Raw genomic sequence first — 19,059 nt, 5'->3', positions numbered from 1 at the left:
TGGTGAGCCAACCATAGTACTTGGCTGCTCTTTAGTGGGAAGAGAGAAAAACAGGGACAAACACAGGAGGGGCTCAGAAGTGGAGGATGGAAAGTAGCCACTGAATAGAGAAGTTTTGTAAATCTGTTCTTGGGCAGTACAGGTTCATGGTAACAAAAACTGGTCCAGAAAGAGAAATTGAGTATCTCTTCAGGCAGATGACCCAAGATCTATAGAAACCTTAGGCTTTTTTAAGGGAAGACAAAGAAAGGGAAACCAGCATTTCTAAAGACCCAAGATTCTCAAAAATAGTGTGAAAAGATGTTCACCGGGCCCATGGACCCTTGGGTCTGGTCCATTCACTGCCAGCGAGAGTCTCCGCAAAATATCTCTCCAGACTCTGCAGGTCTCCTCCTCTGATCCCATCTTCTTTCATCTGTGATCTCCAATTGTTCCTTCTGTGCACTTAAACCTCCCTCCAGCCTATTCCCTACTTTGAGGTAGCTCCTAAACATTGAGCTTTGGTTCCCTGTTGTGTTTCCTCTCTAGAACTCACCTATGTTTTTGGGAGTCAGGTTGAAACCCAAACTTCTCACCCTGTCTGACTTCCTTTTGTTTTATCTCTGCCACTTCTACTGTTTCCATGAACTTCACCCCTGGATGACACCAGCTTGCTTTTTCCCACCTTAGAGCTTTTGTCTTAGCATCCCTGAGGGCACAGATACCCTGCCCATTTCTGTCCCTAGGATATACACACTGCTCCAGGCCATCCACTTGAAGACCATTTGGGGAGACTTTCTTGCATTCATATATATCCCCTTTCTTGGCACCTCATAACCTCCCATTAATTAGCACAATTGTACATATTTAGTTATTTTCATAACAGGCTCATTTCTGTTCCTGTTTCTCGGTCCTAAGCTTCTCAGTGCTAGATCCCTGGTGGCTAATGGAATTCTTGGCATAAAGCTGGCGTTTAGAAACAGTTTCTACTGATGAATGAGTAAGGTTTTGCAATAAAGCTATGAGACTGATACCATGTATCATCAACAAATAACAATGTTTGTCCCTCCCTGCTGGGAATGCCAGCCCATCCTAGTCTGTCTCCATGAACCAAAATCTTCTCTTTCTTTCAGGCCCTCCCCATCATAATTGCTACTTATTCTCTGGAAGGCATTTGTCTCTCTTCTAGCCCTGTCTTCTCTCTTCCGTTCCCCACCCCCACAGCAGTAGCTGACAGGAGAAGAATGGAAATTAATGCCTGGCTCTGTAGTTGTAGTCTCCTTTCCCCCCAAACCACAGGGAGCTATTTTCCTTTCTCTCCATTTCTTTCTACTCTTCTCCTTTTGAATATATAGCTCTATCCTCTCTAATTTGATTTGATTGCTCCCTCAGGAGCTGTCATGGAATCAATTAGATCTGTAGAATTTTACAACTTGAGGTCACCCAGTATGATTCCTCATTTTACAGATGAGAAAACTGAGGCCCAGAGAGGTTAATGTCTGAAACGATTACCTCTGTTGTGCCTTACAATGCTAATCAGTGTCATTTGGGAAGATGAATGTTCTCAATATCCCAGCTCTGCTGAGTGAAATCCTCATTCTGTCTATCACAGGACATTCAGTGGCAATGGCCTTGGCGCTTAAGTGAGCCTGGTTGGTTGGATTTCCTTTTCCAGTCAGAGCTTCATTAGTGTTGGGTGGCCAGAGGGTCCGAATATGAACAGATCTCTGCTCTGAATGGGGTCCTGTGCTTCACCTGGGCATCAAACACAGGGCCCCAGCATTTATACTGAGACTGTGCTAGAACAATGTATCATGAGACCTGCTGGGTTTAAACAATTGCAGAACACTAAAAGAAAGCCATCCTTTCTTCCAAAGTCATGTCAGGACAGCAGGGGAAATGTTTCAGAATGGCCCTGGGAAGGCAGAGAGGCCTGAAAGCCATCTGAAAGGCAGTCAGCAACTTCTCCCTCATCTATTTGTTTTCTGGTTTCCAAAACCCAGTCAAGCAGAACCAACCTTCCACAAACACATTTAAATAGAACATAACAGTCTTTAAGAAGGAAAAAAAAAAACGAGGGTTCCTCTACATCTAGAGATCAATAAGAAATTAAGCAAAGCCCAGGTGAGGTTTGACAGGATGGATTTATACTGCTCATGAGCTATGGAACAGAGCTTTTGCTCAGCTGGTGGCCCTGACACTGGACATGAGAACAGGCATATATCCTCGGATGTGCACAATGTCTGTTCTGATGCTGTCTGTGTCCAGAGGCTAAGTGTCCCTTACACGCCATGGTTCTTTAGGGGCCCACCAACCACTGGTGGTGTTAGATGCTTCAGTGTCCCTGTGTCTAAATTCACATAGATGGAGAAAGACAGCAAGTGCCAGGATGGTGTATTCTATCCAGTCTGGGTAGTATGAGCTGGAAGCTGTGAGGTTTTTCAGAGTTGCACTTACTCCAGCAAAGACCAGAAAGGCATCCTAGGTCAAACGCATAGCATAGGGGCGGAGCTTGGAGGTAGAAGCCACTTGCAACTTTGGCAGTGTTAAAGTTTTGGCATTAAAAATGGAGAGCAATAAGAGGTGATGGGGGCTGCAAGAGTGATTGCAACAAGTTGGGGATGTGGCTCAGTTAACTGAGTGCTTGCCTAGCAGGCAGAAAGGCCAGAGTATGACCTCCAGCACTACATAAACCTTGGTGGTAGTCCTGTGATACCTTTGGGGAGGTAGCAGCAAGAGTAAGTGCATAGTATGTTCAAGATGAGTCTAAACACTGGGGGAGGGAGGGAGGGAGGGAGGAAGGAGGGAGGGAGGAGGAGAGAGAGAGAGAGAGGGGGGGGGAGGTGTAATCACATAACAGATAGGATGCTGGTTTCCTTATGGGAGGGCTGAGCCTTTATTTAGGCAGTAAATCAAGATGGACCTTTGGTCTTCAAGGGCTTCTGGAAGGAACTCACCAGAGACTCTAACTGGGGCACCAATTGGTACTCTGGGGGAGGGCTAAGAGAAAAGAGAACCCAATGAACCTGGATGTGTAGGTCAGCTTTCTAGATATGTTCTGTTTGTCCCCTTCACCCTTGACACTATGTATTCTTTTGTAGCCTAAGGGGAAAAAGACTCCTTTGTTAATCAACTTCCTTGTTACAAAAACTGCCTTCTAGAAGGTGTAGCTTTCCAAAGCACTATCCTTCCCATACACCTCCTCCTATAGTCATGTACATGGAGGAATTGCATGATGTCTTATTAGCCAAGAATTGGAGATAACTGAACAGAATTAAGTAAACTGCTGTTCCCTACTCTTCCTCTGATGCATAAAGATTCTGAAATAGAATTCTCTCTTCTAATACGAATCACAACTGTCTTTCCTGGAGTAAGCAATGGCCCTTCCTTTCTAAGTAACATTGCTTCTAACCTTGCTCCTGCATTGCATCTCAGCTTGAATTTTTCATAATAATGAGCTGAATTAACTTCATTAAGAGTATCTCTTAGCAGCCTCCATACAGTTTTACAGTCTAATGCTTTCAAAGAGATTTCTGTTCTAAAACAAAAGGTTCCGAGAATCTAAATTTATTGAGAAACAAAAAACCAAACCAAACAAAATAAACATTTCTCTTCACGTACTTTACAGAGGTATATAAATGAGTTTTTGTCACAAAAAAGAAATTACGCTCACAGATGGGATGTCTGTTTTAGAGTCCTTTTATAACTGGATCTCTAATTCATTGAGTAGAAGAAGCTGTCGGCAGTGAAGAGTATGGTGTATGCCATCAATGAGGTACAATGAAGGATAGCTACAACATTAAATTTCCAAGTTTGACAAGGGAATGGTTTATGTAATTAAATGTATTGTATTTGGTGTATAGTAGAGAAGACTCTTAATATTAGGAAATCTTTGAAGTGCAGACATGATTATATGAGCTCATTTGTTAAGTGGAAGCAGTGGAGCTGGTGAGCTCTTAAAGCCCCTCCAAGGTGCTGAGAGTCTCTTCTGTATTGATTATTGTCTTATCACTTTCTCCTTTCTGACTTTGCATGTGACCTACTTGGGACAGTGGGAAGAAGTCAGTGGCTACGATGAAAACCTGAACACCATCCGTACTTACCAAGTGTGCAACGTCTTTGAACCCAACCAGAACAACTGGCTGCTTACCACCTTTATCAACAGACGGGGCGCCCATCGCATCTATACAGAGATGCGCTTCACTGTGAGGGACTGCAGCAGCCTTCCAAATGTCCCAGGCTCCTGCAAAGAGACCTTCAACTTATACTACTATGAGACTGACTCTGTCATTGCCACCAAGAAGTCAGCCTTCTGGTCTGAAGCCCCCTACCTCAAAGTTGACACCATTGCTGCAGATGAGAGCTTCTCCCAGGTGGATTTTGGGGGAAGGTTGATGAAGGTCAACACAGAAGTCAGGAGCTTTGGGCCTCTTACTAGGAATGGTTTTTACCTCGCTTTCCAGGATTATGGAGCCTGTATGTCTCTACTTTCTGTCCGTGTCTTCTTCAAAAAGTGTCCCAGCATTGTGCAAAATTTTGCAGTGTTCCCAGAAACCATGACAGGAGCAGAGAGCACATCTCTGGTGATTGCTCGGGGCACATGCATCCCTAATGCAGAAGAAGTGGATGTGCCCATAAAACTCTACTGCAATGGAGATGGAGAGTGGATGGTGCCCATTGGGCGCTGCACCTGTAAGGCTGGCTATGAACCTGAGAACAGCGTGGCCTGCAAGGGTAAGCCTGGGGCTCCTTGAGTATCTGCTTCCAACCACTGGGGGAGATCCACCTTCATAACTTTCCTACTTCTAGTTCGGGTCACTCAGGAAAAGAGAGTGCACACTGGCTTATAAATCTCAGAAGAACCTCTGACCCCAACATCCCCTATACCTGATGATTTTCCAATTATGACCAACTGTCTGTATGCATGTGTGGAGAAAGCGATGGGAAAAATTGTGAACAGTGACAAATTATTCAATAATCACTTGTTTATATTTACTTTGAGAACACATTCTCTCTCTTTCTTACACACACACACACACACACACACACACACACACCCCACACACACACACACCCCACACACTATGCATCTTTCATTGGCTTCAAGCTCTGGGGGGCATGGAGTATTTGGGTTGTCATGGACGGTTCACTCAAGTGTAATTGAGAAGTGACTGAATTTGGAAAATATTTTAGTTCATTTCAGTCCAGCTCCCACAGCACTGAGCTTGGTACTGAAGCCATGTAGCTCATTAACTCAAAGCCCTCTGGCTTGGCTGTCTTTCTCCAGGGGCTTGATGCCAGGCCCTGGAAGGAGAGGAAGCTACTGGGACAGGAATGGGAAAGTTCCATGTGTGGAGAAACCTTTGTTTCTGAGTGGGACAAACTGATGCAAACTTTGCAGATTGCAGGCTTAGAGTTTCATACGTTCACAGCAGATCTCTGAGCTCTACATTTCCTTTGTTCTATATGTGGTAGCAAATATGCTAGACTGGCTCCGGTTTGGTCTGGAAATGAATGGAAGGCTCTGGAAGCTTTATACTTCTGTCTTGCCTAAGCCTATACTGGAGCTCAATATAGGCTGATCGGGAAGCAAAGGTGAATTCCGTTATTAAATCTTGCTTATGGCCTTCAGAAGTTTGGATTGTTTAAAGAATGACTGGAAGTGATTTTTATTGTAACAAAACTCAAGGGTTGCCCCCTCTCTTTTGTAGTTTGGGAGAAAAATTAGCTCCTTTTCTATCACAAGTCTCCCGAAGGCTCCCTCTTTCCTGGTTGTCCCCTGGCACGGCTGGAGGACCCAGCCAGCCCCTGTCTGTTTCCTTCCTTCCTTCCCTCCCTAAACACCTGCCTGTGAAATGCCTGGCAAGGGAGTTTTGAAAGCCTACCCACACGCGATCCCATGGATTCAGCTAATTGCCTGGGCTGGGGCCTTCACACAGCCTTTCTGGGGCCTGCTGGGAACACAGAGCTGTGCCTTTGTGTCTTTATTGGATTTCTTGGTTCTGGGACCCATGATGGATGGCGTGGAAACAGAGGCGAGAGCACGCCAGATCCAGTGATGAATCAACGCAGACAGTTTTAGGACCAGCAGGGTCTGGTCCCACAGAGCTCCTCTGTGTCCCACAGGTTGGGGGTGGGGCGGGGGCACCCTCGCCAGCATTCCTCAGGATCTGAGTGGTGACCAAGACACTGGACTGTCTTAAAGGCACAGGTGCAGCAGCAACTGGGCCTGCTCACAAACCATGCTGAGTGTGTTTCTCTGGCTTCAAAGGGCTGCCACACCAAAGTTGCTGGCTGGGCCCCTCTCATTTTTCTCATTATTTCCTGAGCAGAATGGCAAGGATGGGAACGAGCATTGATTGGTTCTGATTTAATTGGGACTCTGGGAAACAGGCTCTCGTTTCTTTGGACTAATTGGAACGTTACTCTTTTGGGGGGTTCTACTGTCCACACTGCTTGTCAGTCACCTCTCATGGTTGTTCTGCGAGGGCCCACGGGGACAAATATGTAAATGCAAGTCGTTTCTTTTCATTCTTCCTGCCTGGCCCAAACCGCCCTTGTGGGCTTCCCTGAATGTTGCTAATCTCTGACTGTTGTGAACATGGCTAGATTTTACATGTAACCACTTATTGTAAACTCATTGGAGGATGGAGGAAAGGGTGGGGGGGAGCGGGCATCCTCACTGCACAGGCGGCTACATTGTGGCAACATCTCTGAAAGTGTAGAGTGATGGGTTCTTTGGCTCCACAGCCTGGCTAAGCCTTGGAGATGAAGAGAAACCCTTCACCCGCCTCAGGAGCTGGAAATTTGCATCCTCTCAATTGCTGGTATCAGAACTCTGATGGCTGAGCCAAATCCGTCTGTCCAGGATTCACAGAGGGCTGCCTAGGAAATGAGGGGACCCAAACCCCCCCCCCCGCCCCGTGTAGATGGAGATTTTGGAAAGAATGCTGTACTCTTGGGATAGGAAGTGTGTGTAGAGGCTTGAGGTTGGTCCCTGTTTTGTGTTTTCACAAAAAAGTTTCCAGCCACTTTATGTGAGCATACTCTGTTGCCAGGTAGACACTGGGGTCCTTCATCTCAAGTCTAGGGTTGGCGACCTCAAACTCCCAGTACTCATGAGAACAGGATGGGTAGAATGGTAAATGGCAAAGTCTGTAGGTGAAAAGCAACGCAGGCCCAACAGCCGCTCTGACCTGACATAGCCTGGGCATTCTTGTTGCTTGAATCTCACTGGGAGGTGGAGCACTGTGGTCCTCACCATGTACCATCCTCCCTATATATGCGTCTGAGACTTTGAATATGTAGAATCGATTGTGTCTGTGGAAACATCTTTTTGCTTTCTGGTTACTTTTTTTTTTCCTTTTTGGGGTGGGGTGGGGTGGGGGGTTGTCTTCTTTTCTCTTTTTTTTTCTTCCAGAGCTGAGGACTGAACCCAGGGCCTTAAGTGCTCTACCACTGAGCTAAATCTCCAACCTTTTTTTTTTTTAAAGGAGTTATAATGGGCAAGGAACCATATTCTCTTGCTTTCACTTTCCATCAGCTAAAGCCATGTATCTGTCAAAGTCTTGGTGACCAGTTGTGCAGAGGCATCTGGAGACCAATTAGGTAGCCTAGCCAGAGCAGACCTGTCCCGGAGCTCTCCCTGTTGTGCAGAGAGAGAATGTGAGAGCAGGACAGTGAGGGCAGCAGGCAGAGGCGGGGTGGTAGAACTTGTATGTTAGCATGTGATTCCCACGCTTTCCAGTGCGGCGGTTCTCAACCTGGGGGTTGAATGACCCTTTCACCAGGGCCACCTCAGACCATGGAAAAACAGATATTTACAGTGCTGTTCATCACAGTAGCAAAATTACAGTTATGAAATAGCAACAAAAATAATTTTATGGCCATGGGGGGGGTCATCACAACTTGAGAAACTATATTAAAGGGTCTCTAGAAGGTTCTGTGGCTGAAGGCCTGCCTCTGACTCATCCTTTCTGTACACATACACAGGCTAAGCCTATCATGCTGAAGTGCATGGGCGTGTTGATCCCCCATGGGCTCTGACTTCAACACGTGTCAGTCAATAGAAATTAATGACTTGGAAGATGGCTTGCTATTTCAACTTTAGGTCATGTGCTCATAGCTTAGGGATCTGACAAGAAAGCATAGCTTTCTCTCTTTGTGTCACATTCCTTCTGCTAAAGTTGGTGGTGAAGGGAGTCTCTGTGTGGGCCCCATGCAGACCAGCTCTTCCTATGCCAGGCAAGCCATGAGCTGGTGCTAAGCAAACCCTTAAAATGCTATACTGGCTAAGGTTAGCCTGGTGGGAAGATGGAAGGCCTGTGTCTTTCTTAGTTAGGGTTCTTGAGGCTGTGATAGAACACCATGACCAAAATCAACTTGCGGGCATTGTGTCTGAGCTTACAACTCCTAATTATAGCGCATCACCGGGAGGAAGTCAAGGTAGGAACTTAAACAGGGCAGAAATGTGGAGGCAAAAACCAAAGCAGAGGCCACGGTGGAATGTTGCTTACTGGCTTCCTTCCCCAACTCACTCAGCCTGTATTCTTAGGCCACCTACCTAGTCAGGGGTGGCTCATCCCTCAGTGAGCTAGGACCTCCCCCATCAATCATTAATCAAGAAAAATCCCCTACAGACTTGCCTACAGGGTAGTCTGATGGAGGCAGTTCCTCAACTGAGATTCTGCCTTCTCAAATGTGACCAGGTTTGTATCAAGTTGGCAAACAAACAAACAAACAAACAAAAAACAACAACAACAACAACAACAACAAAAACTAACCAGCACAGGGCTGGAACTGACACTCTTTCTTAAAGGCCTACTAGGAGCAGACTCCTTATTTTTGGTCAAAGCTTTCTGGGTGCCAATGGTTTCCAGAGCAGGCCCTAGTTGGGCGCTGTGTTCCACCCTAGAGAAGTCCTCTGAAGGATTGACTTTGCAAACATTCCCTAAAGCTTCCAGAAAGATCTGCCTCATGCTTCTTCCCAGGCATGGGGCATTAGGTGGTGGTGGTGGAGTGTGGCTCAAAAAATAAGGCACACAGCCTATTTTTGCCTATCGTTTCTTTTTGCCTACGTTCCTGTCTGTCCCAGGTGCCTTGACGTAAGGCAAAAGGCAGTGAGCTATGGTACCCAGAGAAGGATTCTAACCTTAGTAGATGGGCCAGAGGCTAATTGATTGGCCCCAGAGGAGTTCTAAGTAGGTGAGGGAGGGGCAGGAAGATGAGTGCCCAGATGTTACAGAAAATAATAAATGTTTCTGCAGATGGCTAGCGCCAGCTACTTGGTACTAGAACCCCCATGAATACTAGGGACTGGCTGGCACCACTCTTGGTAGCAGACCGGGCCACACCTTTAGAACCTGCATTTCTTTCTCAGGCTTAAAACCAGTCTTGAGGCTGAGTACCCGGGAAGCGTTGTAGCTTTTGCAGGGAACGCTCAAGTCCAACCTTCACCATTCCAGACATGGATGCTGACAGGGCTTTTGAATGTCTTGGTGTTTTGGAGAACAGAGCAATTCTCTGTTCCGTGCCTCTCTAGCTCCCCACTTCCCTGTGGAAGCTGTGCCTTGGAGTTGGCAAGCCTACCTGTGCTGCCACTTGCCTGACATCTCCCAAAGGCTCTCCTCTCCTAGGTTGGTTGCATCTTTACCCCCACCGCTTGAAACAAGTGAGAACTTTTTTTTTTTTTTTGTAATTTCCTACCCACATATCATGCATGGAGACCCAAGGGACACTTTGAACCTTTCAACAGTTTCGATGCCTTTGTCAACTTGCACAGCTAAGATGAGCCACTTTATAAGCCTAGGGGAGTTGAGTTGAAAAAAAAAATCTGCAGGATTTGAAGGTGGAGAAAAATGTTTCTAATTTAGTTCAAGAGAGCTTTCCAGGGCCTATTCCCCTCCCACTTAGGGTTGTTGGCCTCAGCTTTGGGCTTTCTGCCAGTTCCTGCTGAGGTACTGCAGAAGGCTGGCCCCGGGGAGCACGTTCATGTGCATATGGGTTCCCATGTTTGTGCACATGCTTCAGGCTACTATGCTGACAGCCACATCTAAGGTCGCTGAATTCAAAGCCACTGAGGAGCACTACCACTCCCCCTGTCCTGGCAGCAGTCAGCTGGTGAAAGGAAGTCCACAGCCCAGATGGCCTTTCCTCAAGCCCCAGGGAGACCAGCTATTCTCAGGGCCAAGGGAGGCCAAGGTCATTAACACCACAGCCCTGTAAGATGAGCTTTGTAATAGGATTTCCCAATAGGGGACTTCATTGAGAAACCACCCGGGGTCTCCTCTGCTTCCTGCAGGGGCCTGCCCAGTGGCCTCCAGAGAGGAGTCGTAAGTAATTGGCTGGATGTAATGGGCTGTGACACTATGAACAGCAGTAAGTAGGACTGGAAGGATGCCCTTTTGCTACACAGCCTCCAACATGTTGGGCTCCAAAAACGGCACAGGAGGCAGATGTCAGGGTCCAACTCCCCTAAGGCTCTACACTTCTGCCTTGAGAAAGCCCCACACCCACTGTAGTTGACCAAACAGTCATGATGGTCTCAGGGTAATCCCACACCACTGCATGATAACACACTTCTGGCAGGATAGCCGTCTAGGAAGAAGTCTGTATTTTGCTTTAAGGCTGGTCATCTGTGACTTTAAATATGCATTGTGTTGTGAGTAGTGGAAATATCTCTGGGCTGAGAAGCCAGCAGAAGCCTGAACGTGGCCGTGACTGCACTGCCATTTGGTCACGAAAACCTATGAGGTCTGGAGCTGAGTGAATGAGTGGATGGGTGGGACTTGTCCACAGAGAGGACTTGCCCATTCAAACTTAGATCTCGAGGTGCTCCCATCTGCCTCTGGCTCTGAGACTAGACAAGACTGAAGTTAACCATTCTTTAGAATATATATTTTCTGGAGTATTGAGCCTTTCAACTGACCTTGGTGTTGCTTTTGGTTCTTAGAGGTCCTTACAGAATTTTATACCATGTTGCCATTATCGGGCAGAACTCGGCCTCTTTTTCCAGAGAACATGAGACCTCTTTGCAAACTGTTTAAGTAGCCCATAGGTTGGTGTGTGTGTGTGTGTGTGTGTGTGTGTGTGTGTGTGTGTGTGTGTGTGTGTGCGCGCGCGTAACCTCAGCTCCCTCATCTAAGACTTTGTTTCAGAGAAAGGGGGAAGAGTAGATGGAGTCAGCATCAAGGCCTCCTCTAGGGCTGTGTCCTAGCTCTCACACACTAATTCCCTCATTCGCTGGGTCATCTATAACAGAATGCCACAGCAGAAGTGGTGCTTCATAATGGCCTGACACTCAGTGTCTACAGTTTTGGAGGTAAGGAAGCCCCCAGTCCAAGTCTTGGGCGGGTTCAGTTCGACAGCTCTCTGGTGCTGGTTAAGTCTCTTTCTGCAGGTGCTGAGCACAAACTTCCTTGACTGTATGGGGAGTCACTGGGAGGGAACTCACTCTGAATCCAAGCCTACCCGTGTCTTGGGTTCTGGGCCCCGGGGAGCTCAGTTAGTCTATATTTTGTTCTACTTCCTGTTACCACGGACAGTGTGTTGACTGAACCCTGATGCTCCTAGATCTTCCTCATTGTGGTGGGATGGAGACAATTGAAAAGCCATAGTAGGGTATTGGCAAAAGGACACTGGCAAGCCATCCAGAGCAAACCCCACTGTGCTGTTAGGCCTTTGAAATGAACATTGAGAAGAGTAAGCTTGACCTTTCCCTAGGGACAGCCGTTGACCTTCGGGTGACCTGTGTATATTCTCCCTGCTAGCTGAAATAATAGCCAGAGTATCTACTAGTGAGAAAGAGGCTGGCACTCCACACTTTAACAACTACGTGATGATATGGGGCAGATAGTTCCTTTGGAGACGTAATTTGATTCGGAAGGACATGGCAGGGTTTGCTCTGGGTCCTAGAAGCCATCCAGTTACCAGAGAACCTTTGGCTTCCTAGGTACTTAATCAGCCCGATGAAGGTTGTGTTTGCTCTTGTACCTGCAAGTGGTCAAGACTCACCTCTGCAGAGCTGGGGAGGGAGGAAATGAGGTCACGGGTGGCTGGCTCCGGAAGTTGGAGAGTCTATAGATCACCCCCAGAGCTTCTTGGAATGACAGAAATTCAGGACCTGGTATAGCACTGAGGCTTTCATTAGAAGGTGGACAGGAAACTTCTGGTTTCTAGTTGATCCTGATCTGGTAGGGGTAGCTCACTGACCCAGGGCTTCCAGCAACAGTGTGTGCTCCTGGTCTGGGCTGAGTCAGACCCTCTTCAGGTCATCTGCAGACCTAGGGGGTTCTGGGCTTCCTGTTCCTTGTTGGAGTTTTGAAGTCAAAGGGGCTGGGTCATCTTCATGACCATACTGTTTTCAGAAACTCACTGCCTGCTGGTAGTGGCTGGGCCCCTCTTTGATGCTTATCCCCTCTAATTTAGCAGAAATAATTCTAGAGCCTCAGGGGCCAGGGGATCCTGTGGCCCCGGGTGGAGTGTTGGTCTGGAGAAATATGTAGACAGGAATCTTTGACTAGATCCGGGCTCCCACCTTAACAGATCCCACCCATTCCATCTCATTTCCTCTGGGAATAGAACTCTCACCAACTCCAGGACAGCCTGGTTCATCTTTGATCTTTGATTTTCTTGTGTTAGAACTTTCATGCAGATCTCTTCTTCTCCAGAATACCTGTTTTGAGTTATTAGAAAACACTCAAGATACATAAATTTCCTTTTACGCTGCATCCCTGCAGCCCTCCTTTATTATTAAAGTTTGACACTTCTCTTGCAGAAGAGACCTGAGATTTGCTCACTCGGGATAAACCCTTGACTCCCCATGACAGGGGACTTGACAGAGACCCTTGTACCCGGTCTCCCCAGTTCACTTCCTGCTTCCCAGTGAAAGTTGGAAATGGTTTATTCCGATCGTTATTATTTCATGGCATTTCATTTGTTCAACTGGTTCATTTATATGCATTTAGTTTTCCCCTATCTCTTGGTATTTCTGAACAACCCCGGAATGGATATCCTTGCGTATTAATCTTCGAACTAATATGTGAGTACATCGGCAAGATAAATTCATTAATTAATTTGCTCAATGAATATTTATCGAGGCCTTTCTTTGTGCCAAGCACTTTTCTAGGAGCTAAGAATGCAACAAATTCTCTGAAGTAAAAGTTGCTGAGTCAGAGCATATACATTTTTAATTTTGATAGATATTACCAAACTGCGTTCCCTCAAAAACACATATTCTACCAGAACCTTTTCTCTTTTGTACCCACGGCAATGATTTAGTTCTTGTTCCCTATACCTCTGCCAAGATAATAAAATATCATTTTTATCTTTGCCAATCTGGTAGGTAGAACAACAGTATCCCACTCCAGTGACAATTTGCATTTGCATGTCTCTGAGTGAGGGGGCTGTCGAACCTTGGGAAGTTCTGTAAGTTCTCAAGGCCCTGGCTTTGCTGCTAGAACACAGCAAGGAATTGGGTGTGCTTGGATGATACACAGTCTGGAGTCTGCTCCCTCCTGGTGTCTTGTTCTGTATGTCTTCCTGAATGTGCTCACTGCCTGTCTTCTGGGTCCCTTTCATTTGACACATCACACACACACACACACACACACACACACACACACACACACACACACACACACACACACTCCAATTTTGGCATCTCCTGGACAGTGGATGTCTGAAGAAGGGACAGGGCAAAGGTGCCTGATGCTGGAGGACTGTGTCATTCTTGTGGTGTAGTTTCAAGAAAGCCAATGCCCAGTCTGAGATGGACACCTTTTGCTTTTCCCTTCCTTCCCCTCCTGTCTTTGAACTAGGTTAGAGATTTTCTACTCTTCTCTGTGGATCTTCCAGCTCTGACTCGCCTGGCCCAGCCCCTCCTCCACCCTACTTCCTTTAACCTTGTAACTTACCTCAGGGGGCTTCAGTCTTGGCTCACCCTGGGGACACACACTTTGTAAATTAGCTTTCAGCCTTGTCCTCCTTCAGGCTCCCTCCCATTTCTCCAATCTATCCTTTCTAGACTTTACACTTCCCGTCCCTTTTCCCTTCCCCCTTTCCCTTTTCCCTTCCCTTCTCTCCTCCCTTCCCTTCCCTCCTCCCTTCCCAGTTCCCGTCCCCCTTCCCTTCTCCCTTCTCTTCTCCCTTCCCTTCCCTGGTAACTTGGAATCACACTCCCTTCCCCTCCGACAAGCTCTCTACCCTAGGCTTAGCATTCATCTTCTCACTGCCCTGAAGTCCTGGTCTTGCTTCTGTCCTGGCCCCGGGATACTGCTCAAAGCTCCCTCGAGCATCTTTTGGACTTTCTCCTCCAGCTCTGTGGTATCTTTCTGCACCATGGACTTCTCTGCCTCGCAGGATCTTCTCCCGCTTCCCCTCATTCTCACTTCTATTGTCTCTCCCCGCCCCCCCACCTCTTTCCTGCTCTCTTTCTCAACACACCTTTTTAAAAAGTAAATATACTTAGGTTTTAAAGTAAACACATTATTGTTGTACAGAGGAAGAATAGATGAAAATAATAAAACAATGCTGCAGCATAGGGCCAGCAAAAGAGAGAGAGAGAGAGAGGGGGAGAGAGAGAGAGAGAGAGAGAGAGAGAGAGAGAGAGAGAGAGAGAGAGAGAGACTTCAGAAACTTGCTCTTGACCTTCACACATGCACTGTGGCATGCACACTCTGGCACTCACACACAATAAAAATAAATGAGATAAAGATTAATGCATTAATGGTCTGTGCTTGGAAGGCGGGCTGCCTATCTAGTTGCCCTGACTTAGAAGAGCCAGTGTATAAACTCAGCCTCAGCACTGCCTTCCATTTTGATTCTGGTGGCTCTGACTTTGGTATGAAGCATGCTGTTTTGGGTTGACTCTGCTGAAGTGCTACCACGGTGGGTGTGGCTGTGTTGTGGACCCAGGACAGTGAGCTGGGTCCATTGCCGCATTCTCTTTTGACTTCATCTCGTAAATCCTTAGTTGTTCTGTGGGATGCATGTGGGAGTGACACTGGGCGTCAGAGCTCAGTAGCTTCTCCAAGGTCATATTCGTATAGCCCAGGACTCTAGGCACCGCTGTCTGTTGCTTGTAACTCCTTCTAGCTGGAGAAGAGATAAGATTCGCTTAACCAGAGTTTTCTCAATTTGTTATGGGAGGTGACTTCAGCTAGAAGCCTCCACTGAGGTGCCCAGAGTCTGATCTGTACCTGGGCATTTCCTGGATAATGTTTCTTTCCTGTGGGCCAGAAATGGGCCAGGAGGTCGACAGAGTGGCCACTTTCACTACTCAGAGTGAACTGCTGTAAACCTATACCGGACTCACAGTTTTGCCCCGTCCTTGAAAGCTCCAATGGGCAATGACCATCTGTCAAGTGAAAGCAAAACACATCCAAAGCGAAATGTGTAAACGGAGGGTGCAGGCTCAAGAGGGGGCAGGGACCTTCATTGAGAGAATGCTTAAGAAAGTGTCTCAGCCTCAGTGAGCAGTGGGGACTCGGAAGAACCAAAAACAGAGCCCGAGGCAGGCATTTTTGAAGTGGAGATGGCAGAGGCAGATGGAGACAGTTACCAGTGATGGCAGAGGCCTTGTCTGTCTGTTGTCCAATACAGTGACACGTTGTGCACAAACACGCAGAACAAACGCAGCAGAACGGCCGCGAGCACATCCGTTATGAAAGCCCTTCCCTAGAAGCTGGCGATAACGTATCAGTCTGACAGAGGACATAAGGTCAGTGTAATGTGTGCATTTCAAGTGGAAAATGACAGTCTGCTCTCCGCGCGGGACGGATGGGGCGTTGTGTGGAAGTTGTGTGGAATACGTGGGGACTCTGCCAAATCATGAGCTTGGCAAAATTTGCCCGTTCTGGGAGTTAGGCAATTTGGGGGCCTGCATTTGGTTTCCGGGTCTGTCACACACATGCCTACACTCCTGTCAGTGTGGAGGCCCCTGTGACTTGGAGCTTTTGTGCTCCTCATTGGCTCTGTTCGCCTTTCCCCTTGCTAACTGCAGCCAAATCTGTTTGCCCAGCTTTCTTTCCATTTCTTTTCTTTATTCTGATCTCTCGCCTGTCTTCCTTGTAGATTGATTCCAAAGAGAGAACAGAGGAAGCGTCTCATTGGTAGAGTCTTCATAAACCAATTTCTATCTCTGTTCCTTGTTTTTATTATTCCTCCCTCTGGGACACTGTTCAGATTTGAATTTCCATTTACAAAATTAATTCCTTAACATAGTGAAATATAGGAAATCAATGTCTATCATCGAAATCAATTGCGAGTATTACAGGAATTATTTTGTCATCAAAATAATTAATATATAACATACATGTTCATAATAATATCATTAATTAAATTGGCGACTTTTTTTTTTAGCTTTGAAAAGCATCTCTCTAGAATATCCTGGTACTCTGTTCTGATTTATTTTTTTGACTGTTACGTTGTTTCATTCGGCTTCTCTAACACCATCCCTGATTTGTCTTGATTGATAAGAATTCGTTTCTCTATTGCTTCTTTCAAATCATTTAGCCACAAGTTCAGAACCAGTAGCCAAGCTGTGGGCTGTTGTATTTAATATACATGGTTGGGAGTCACTGATTTATCTCCTGTTAATGCTGCCCTTCTTCCTTAGCATTTCTGCCTGCCAACCCAGTTTTCCTGCTTCCCTAAGAGTTGTCCCTGATGAAAGTCATGGTTTGGGAATGTTTTGTCTGTGGCCTTCCTCCTTGGTTTCTCCCTCTCTGTTTTCATCAATACATGCTGATTTCCTCTGATCCCTTTTTTATAATCACAAGACAAAGTCTACTATGTAGCCCAGGGTGACTTCAAGTTTTCTATCCTCCTGCCTCAGCCTCCTGACAACTGGGGTAACTGAGTGGTCCTTCTTGCCTACCAGCCCAACAGAGCAGTACTCCCACCTCTGACTTGTTATAGACTTAGAGCTGACAGGGTTGCCACACAAGGGAGTTGATAGCAACTGTCCTCATGTCAGGGGCACTAACATGGACATCCTACATACACCCACTCTCTCCTGACCTTGGAGAGGGAGACGATGGGGATGGAGGCATCTGTCTCTAAGTCCTTTGTTTTTTCCAGTATCAGGTCTCCTTAAGCCTTCCCCTCTCCCAGTCTCCTTTCCTGCCTGTAACTGCATGCTGGTCCCTCCTCCTAAGCCACAAAAGGCTCTATAGACAGACATTGTGTGCTGTTTGCCAACATGGGTGCCTGGGCACACAGAAGGGCGAGGGAGAGGCTGTCTGCTCTCCCCTTTCACACAGACCTCTGCTTTCCCCTTTCATTCTCTTGGTCTTTGAGCACACATACAAAAATTAAAGAAAAGCAGTTGCTAATTAGAGCCAGGGAATGTGAGCCTGGAAAGAGACACCGTCCCCCCCACCCCGTGCAAATCACTCTGTTCTTTAGAGCCAGTGTAGCAAGGGCAGGAGGAGGGACGGCCCCTGAAGGGACCGGGGAGGGATATTTTGACAAAATAAACAGCAAAGCTTCTTCAGAATGGCAAAGAGGGCTTTGTCTTACTTTCCTCTCATAAGAGAGGAGAAAACCAGAAGTGACAGTTTTTTGTGACCACCCCTCCCCTCTGCAGTCTCACCCCCAACCCCAGGTCTTCTCATCTTTTCTTAGTCTCACAATCTCCCAGTTAACAATAGCCTCCCTTTGGTGGACAGCTAAGTGTATCTTTTTTTTTTCTTTTTTTGATAACGGTTGTTCTGGCTGCTGGAGAGTGAACGGTCAGAGCCCCATCTTCCCAGGCTGCACTCCCCCAACAGGAGCAGCTGGGGCGCCAGGGAGATTCAACTTGGGAAATGCCTCTGGAAAAATCAAGATGTTCTTTTCGAACACAGGCCCTGACTGGCCCTATCTCATGATTGGTTCTGGGTGGGGCTCCCCATTTGTGCTAGGTCACCAAGTTTACCCAGAGCAACCATGCTGCATGGTGGAGTGTTGGCTAGCTAGCGTGCAACCTTGGAAGCAGCAGCCAGTGTGAGGACAGGCCTTGCTCTCACCCACTCATCCCAGAGCAAAGATGACTGACTGGATGTTTCCCCAATGCTTCACTCAGTTGGGCTAGCACTGCAAGCCTCGGTGGCAGTCAGAATTGACTAACTTTGCAGAGAAGGGCTCTGCTTGTTAACTTGATGTATCCTGGATGTATCTTTGAATAACTATTGGAAGAGCAAAGAGTGGGTTTCTGAGACCTAGCTGCAGAGAGAGAAGGCCCAGCAGCAACCAATGATAATCGTTACAAGGCTAGCCATCGGATGTGAGCCTGGCCTCCTGCCTCACAAACCCATCAGGCAAAACAGGTTTGCCTAGGCTAAAGTCTCCCCCATTCTTTTCTCGACCCACCGCCCACCATATTGTCAGGGCCTAATAAGAACTTAAGCAATTAAACAATTTTCCCTTTCAGTCTTCAAAGTATTTGCTCCTTGAAATTTAAGCTTTATCCTCCTCCCTCCTCTCTTATGCCCCTTGAAAGAAAGTGCTGTAATGCCCTGGGAAAAGTATCTCACATTCTAATCAGCCCTCCATCCCGGGTGTTAGGGGGACTTGGAGATGAGGAGGTTGTGGCAGGGCGGGGCAGAGGCAAGGCCGAGGGGGGCAGTTGCGCAGCAGGCAAAGCCAGTTAGAATGGAAGCTTTCACCTGGCCCAGTAGCACTTTGGTGCCAGGGAGAGGGCTTAACTTATCAAGAGGGAGGCCCAGGCAATCTGAGATGCGAACCGAAGAGAGGCAGGGAGAAAATCAGGATGGTTAAGCAAGCTGGAGTAGGGGCTTGGTTGCTTCCTGTTCCCTATTTTGGGGAACGGGGGTGGGGGCTTTTCTCATAGGTGACATGACTCTGCCCAAGATGTTTTCAGTTGCGTGTGAAGTGGATGCCAGAAAATGTCCCCCCTGGAGTTTATGTGGGGGGATCAGGGGCGTTTGTCTGTGGCCTAGGTAGGGATGGAGCAGCAAGCCCAGTGTTCTTTTTTTTTTTTATTTTTTTTTTTTTTTTTTTTTTTTATTAACTTGAGTATTTCTTATTTACATTTCGAATTTTATTCCCTTTCCCTGTTTCCGGGCAAACATCCCCCTC

General features: G+C 47.0%; 1 protein-coding gene across 1 annotated transcript in view; it reads left to right on the top strand.

Moving 5' to 3' along the window:
• Ephb1 (EPH receptor B1) overlaps positions 1-19,059 on the top strand; it is a 433,582-nt gene that overhangs the window by 150,575 nt on the left and 263,948 nt on the right. Inside the window, exon 3 of the mRNA XM_032910279.1 lies at positions 4,032-4,713. Within this exon, the coding sequence (XP_032766170.1) occupies positions 4,032-4,713 (682 nt within the window). The remainder of the gene's footprint in view (positions 1-4,031; positions 4,714-19,059) is intronic.

The sequence above is a fragment of the Rattus rattus genome, chromosome 8 (assembly GCF_011064425.1).
Source record: "Rattus rattus isolate New Zealand chromosome 8, Rrattus_CSIRO_v1, whole genome shotgun sequence".
Taxonomy (NCBI): Eukaryota; Metazoa; Chordata; class Mammalia; order Rodentia; family Muridae; genus Rattus; species Rattus rattus.
This window is presented reverse-complemented; position numbering and strand designations above follow the sequence as displayed.